Source organism: Crocodylus porosus, unplaced genomic scaffold, assembly GCF_001723895.1.
Source record: "Crocodylus porosus isolate Cpor-Errol unplaced genomic scaffold, CroPor_comp1, whole genome shotgun sequence".
Lineage (NCBI taxonomy): Eukaryota > Metazoa > Chordata > Crocodylia > Crocodylidae > Crocodylus > Crocodylus porosus.
The window spans coordinates 16,084,859-16,090,052 of record NW_017728915.1 but is presented as its reverse complement, the minus strand read 5'-3'; the positions used below and the strand labels follow the sequence as shown (position 1 = coordinate 16,090,052).

Below are 5,194 nucleotides of genomic sequence, written 5' to 3'. Positions count from 1 at the left end.
AGGGAGTGATACTTAATACAAAGAGCCTTTGGTAGTTTTCCCTTCAATTTCCAACCCCCCCTTCCCTCTCCCATTAAGGAGACAAGGAGGGCTAGCAGCTGTGTCTTTTTCTAAATCTGCTATTGATAATGCATTTTTAATAATATTTCTAACAGAGCCAGCTCCCCCACTGCTGCTGCCTCCTCGGGCAGGGCTGGGGCCAACTCCAGGCTCCCCCCACAGACCTGCCAGAGGGGCCCTTAGCCCCCTGCAAGCCCCTCTTACCTCACACGCTCCAGGAACAAATAGTGAGGCTGAACTGAGCCCAGTGGTGGCTGACTGAGAGCTTCAGGCCCTGCCCTTCCCCCTCTCACTCTGGGCAGGGTTGGGGGTTTCCAGCCTTGTTTGCAAACAGCTCTTGCAGGCTGCAGCTTAACCCACTTGCAGAGCTCTTTGCAAAAGCAGAGAATCCTCTGGCTTCTCTGCTAGAAGGAGAAATCCATGTTTTCTCTGATAAAAAGGAGAAATTCAAGGCTTTCTCCATTTTTCTGTGGGAAACAGAAAACTTGGATCCCTGATGATCAGCCACTTTAAAAGCACCCTGCATCTGTGCACCTGTGTCATAGCACGGCTGTAGAGATGCTTTCAGGGGCCCAATTGTGTGAAAAATCTAACTTGTGTAAGTGTTCCTGCTGACAGCTTGGGTTAGTGAGGGAGGGAAGCATGAAAAGTAATTGCCCTGTTTTTTAAAAATCAAAGCCAGAGCTAGCAGTGGCAAATCTTGGAGTGTTTACTTAGTTTTTGCTCCTGTTGTGGGAGTCCTTTCTGAGTTAGGACAGCAGAATTTGGGATCTGGTCTAAGTCTCTTTGAAGCCCAGACGTAATCTTTCTTTTTGAATTCAGAATAAGGATTGTATCAGGCTTTTGGGCCATCAAATAGAAAAAAAATATTCTGTGTAGACATCACCAAAATGTTCGCTTTCTCCTACTTGGTTGCCTGTGTTGGCAGGAGAGATGCTATTTTGAGAAATTATGGCAGGTTTGATTCTGTTGTTACAACTGCTTTATTTTGAGGAGGTGTTACACAAGTGCAAGGCATTGGCATTATTTAACATTTCTATTGCAACAGAATCAAGAGGGCAACCAGAACTTCATTGTTCTAGGTGCTGCACAAATAGAGATTAAATTACTCCTTTTCATAATCAGCTCTTATGTACTTTTTTTTTGCCAAAAACTCAGCCTACTGAAGAAAGCAGACTTTCAAACTCTACTGGATCAAGTAATGAGTGTGTCACTGCCTGTGTAAGTACAGCATCACTTTTATTGCCTGGATTTAAAAAAATCACAAACCTTGAATGTTGTGTATAGTGCTGGCAGGATCTGTCATCTTCCCTTCTCTTTACAAAGATAGAGCTTTTAAATTACTGCGTATGCACAGATTTGCTTCTGCCATCTAATGGTTCCAGGTGCCATATCTGAGAGATTACATAGTTCCCTGCATGATGTAGGGTCTACAAAAGATGGTTTCATAGCTTGTCATCTTAATATTTTCAGAAGCGTTGACCCCTCACAGCTCCAGTGAAGTCACAGGCTGCTGGGTCTGCTCAGCACCTCTGACAATCAAAAGGTCCAAGTGTTAAATTTGATTTAGAGTCTTGTTGTTCAGTCTCCTGCATACTCGGAAGATAAGAAGAGGTGCTTCAAAAGTGGTGAATCTTTTAAAGTGAAACAGTATTTTAGCATGTAAAGTTGTATGCAATTCCTGTTGACACTGAAAGAGAGCAGTACTATTGATTTCATTGGGCATGGCATTCAGTTTTTGGCCCTTAACATGAATTTCTATTTCAAATTCACCAAAAAGTTTGTGAAGAATTTCTCTCCTTTGGTTGCCAGTTCTGAACATTTTTTAAGTAGTGTGCTGCATGTGTCGACAGGACTTCTTTTGCAAGTCTTATTAACATGTTGTAAATGTGAGCGATTTTTTGCTGCTAATAACGTCTGTGTTCTTCCCTGTCTATGAATCAGACTACTGGAAAAAATACAACTGGATTCTGTTCTGAGAATATCATCATCCCTGTAAGTAGTATGCAAGTGTCATGTTTCCATTCCCCTCTACCCTGCCCCCTCACAGAAAATACACATTTTGAATGCTGTGTTTTAATAGTGGCAGCTGGCAAGGTCTTGGTATCATTCCTTTGTTGATTGAACCTACAGCTTTTACATTGAGTAAATAATGTGCATTGAAATAGGCTAATGCACATTAAAGCACCTGTGTAGATGTGTCTTGAGGGATCATCAGTACCTTTTGTAAATGAGGCCCGGAGTCTTCAGGAAGACAGGTTTGGTACAATAGAGTCTGTTTCAGGCTGTGGGGCAGATCTTTACCTGGTAAAAATGTCCATAGCTCCATGACTTCAGTAGGACTGTGACAGGTTGCACTAGCTGAGGATGTGCCACTGGTACATTATAATACATGCAGTTATAGGTGCAAAAGTTTATTAATTTGTTCAGTGCCACGTATAAAAGAAAAAAGCCAGAAGTTAGATGAGATCAAGTGCCTGTAAAACTGTGAAGTAGTTGGAAAAAAATTGATACATTCTTAAAGCCAAATCCAAAGTCATCTATCATCAGTGAGAGTTTTTTTTCCATTGATTTTAATTTGCTTTTAGAACAGATCAGTTATGTCATCAAAATTCTTTATATCATTAACCAACCCACATGCCAGGCAGGCAAATAAGTAGAGATGTCTGTATGTTGCAGTTGTGATTTGTTCAAGCTGGCAAAAGTACTAGAAAGGTTAAGAGTTTCTGGGTCCCAACTACATACTCAGGTCACTAGACTTGCATCATTTTTGTAAACCAGAATTGAACTTAAAGAGAATGAATAGAAATTCATTTTTTAAACTAATCATGTCTAGAGAACAAATCCCTTTGCTAGCAGCATTTCTTTTTCATATGTACCAGATATTGCTTTCATGTTTTTAGGTAGATGCTTTTATATAGGATAAATCAAAAAGTAAGTTTGTAACCCCCCCCCCAACAAACAAACCCAAAACCAAACAACACCCCCCACCCCCCCCCCCCCCGATCTGTCTTCTAGTAGAATTAACCAAGTTAGATAATTAAATCTGCCATATGGTCTAATTCTATTTTGTCTGGTATAAATTACAATGGCCACAAATTTACTAACTTTTGAAGTGTAAAATGTACTGTGCACATGTGTGAATTTTTCAGCTTTTAATTTTGTTTTCTATTACAGTATTATACTTATTGCTGCATATTGGCGTTTATTGCTTGCTCAGCATTCCTTCGAATGAGCTTTGAACTGAAATTTCTTCTTCTGTCCGTTGCTGTCACTGTGTACATTGTAATTTTTAATAGTTTGAGTGGGAACTGTGGCCGTGAAAGGTATGATACAAAGTTCCTCATGATGGACAAAAGTTTTACATGGAAAGGGTTGTCAGAGTCCTGAACTTTCATTGGGTTTTAAGTATTGCAACATGAGACAAGAATTTTTAGGAGAATTTTGTGAAGTGATTAATGAAAATATTGTTATGATTCATCACTTCCAGCCTTTTTGCTGACTTCTTCCAAACTTTCCCAGAAAAAGTTTACTGTGGGATGTGAATGAGGGACATGGAATCCTACAATGCATTGCTTGTTTTAGGGGGAAGGGAAAAGGGGAGGTTTAAAAACTGTTCTTATCCTGAGAGGTTCCAGCCTCATCTAGGAAGTAATAGCTTGGGAAAGATAAAAAGTTTTTAATGTACAGTAGTAGCTGTACATTAAAAGTTTCCAAAATGTTTATTTCTATTCATGGTACATTTGCATTGCCAATGCATATATGGTGTGCTTGCTCCAGGAGAGGCTGCAGTGTGTGTGTGTGTGTGCAGTGATAAACATGGGCATGGCTAACCCATGCGATGGAGTGCTGCAGTGAAATGTGGCATACCTGCTCTGCACACGCTCCAGCCCAAAACATGTAGCTACTGCTAGAGCAGCCCTGAATACACTCCAGTAAACACCCCTGAGACAAGAGAGCTAAAGAGCGGCACTAGACGTGCCAAAGAGCAGCACTCTAATCTTTTTGTGGTTGTGATGCATGTGGGGTGTTAGTTCTCTGCCCTTCAGCAGCTCCATAGTGCAGTCAGAGGTGATGTAGCCATGCCCCAGTAGTACAGCACAATAGTTAACTATCCAGGTCAAAAACTACCTTCTTAGTCCAACCAGCTGACGCTTCCAACCTAATAAAGCAGGGGAACCTATCTTCTATATACAACCTAGGAAGATTTGTATGCCTGTTTGAAAGTCTCTTCCCAGAATCCTGGGTATGCTGTCAGGGCTGTTGCATAGTATGATGGAAACCAGATTAAGCTAATACACATGGATAATTTGATTGTGCTGAGAGTTTGGGGCTGGTCTACACAAACTGGAGCCAATATATCTCACTGAGCTGTAGTCTGTGACACCTGCAGTCATTTCAGTGCAGTGCTGCAGGTGGGCACTTGTGTTTCAGAATCAGAGTGCTCTACTTGGACATAACCTCAGCCCCACAAGAACTTTTAGACCCGAGGAGGGGATTTGGGAACCAGACACGGCTACGGCCACCTGAGCCCCAATTGTGAAAGGCCCCAGTGCGGGCATGGAGGCGAGGGAAGGCCCCAGTGCGGGCACAGTAGTGAGGGAAGGCCCCAGTGCACATCAGTGAGGGCGCGGGCAACTGCAGGAGAAAAGAGAGGCCAGGGAGAGCCCACGAGGGCGCAGGTCATTGTGAGACAAGCCAGAGAGCCACAAGGGCACGGGTCACTGTGAGACAAGCCACGGAGCATCCGTGAGGGCCTGGGCCATTGTGAGACAAGCCCAGGGAACCCGTGAGGGCGCAGGCACCGTTTCAAGACAAAAAGGCAGCCTCCTGTAAACACTAATAACATCAAAGACGTGGCAGGAGAGATGGTAAGGGTGCGTTGACACCAATTTGGCACGGTAGGGGGCGCTAGGGGAGTTCACGGCACCCCTAGGCTGCGCCCCTGTGACAGTATGTTACAAGGCAAGTGTAGCTTCCAACTGGGTGAGAGAATCACTACAGTTGGGTAAAAGATGTTTTTCCTGTCCTAAATGTTTTTGAATTTCAAAATTTTCCTCTTCCAAATTTAATTAAATCAGTCTTGAATTTTTGAATCACTGAAATTCTTCTTGATTTTGATATTTTAAAACAT

General features: G+C 42.5%; 1 protein-coding gene across 2 annotated transcripts in view; it reads left to right on the top strand.

Annotated features, from left to right (window-relative positions):
* Positions 1-5,194, top strand: part of ADCY7 (adenylate cyclase 7) — a 66,159-nt gene that overhangs the window by 52,430 nt on the left and 8,535 nt on the right. The window contains exons 17-19 of one of the 2 annotated variants that reach the window (XM_019535743.1): positions 1,219-1,281; positions 2,005-2,055; positions 3,238-3,386. In XM_019535743.1, coding sequence (XP_019391288.1) covers positions 1,219-1,281; positions 2,005-2,055; positions 3,238-3,386 — 263 coding nt within the window. Of the gene's footprint in view, positions 1-1,212; positions 1,282-2,004; positions 2,056-3,237; positions 3,387-5,194 lie in introns of both variants that reach the window. The other variant, XM_019535742.1, reaches the window with a different exon arrangement.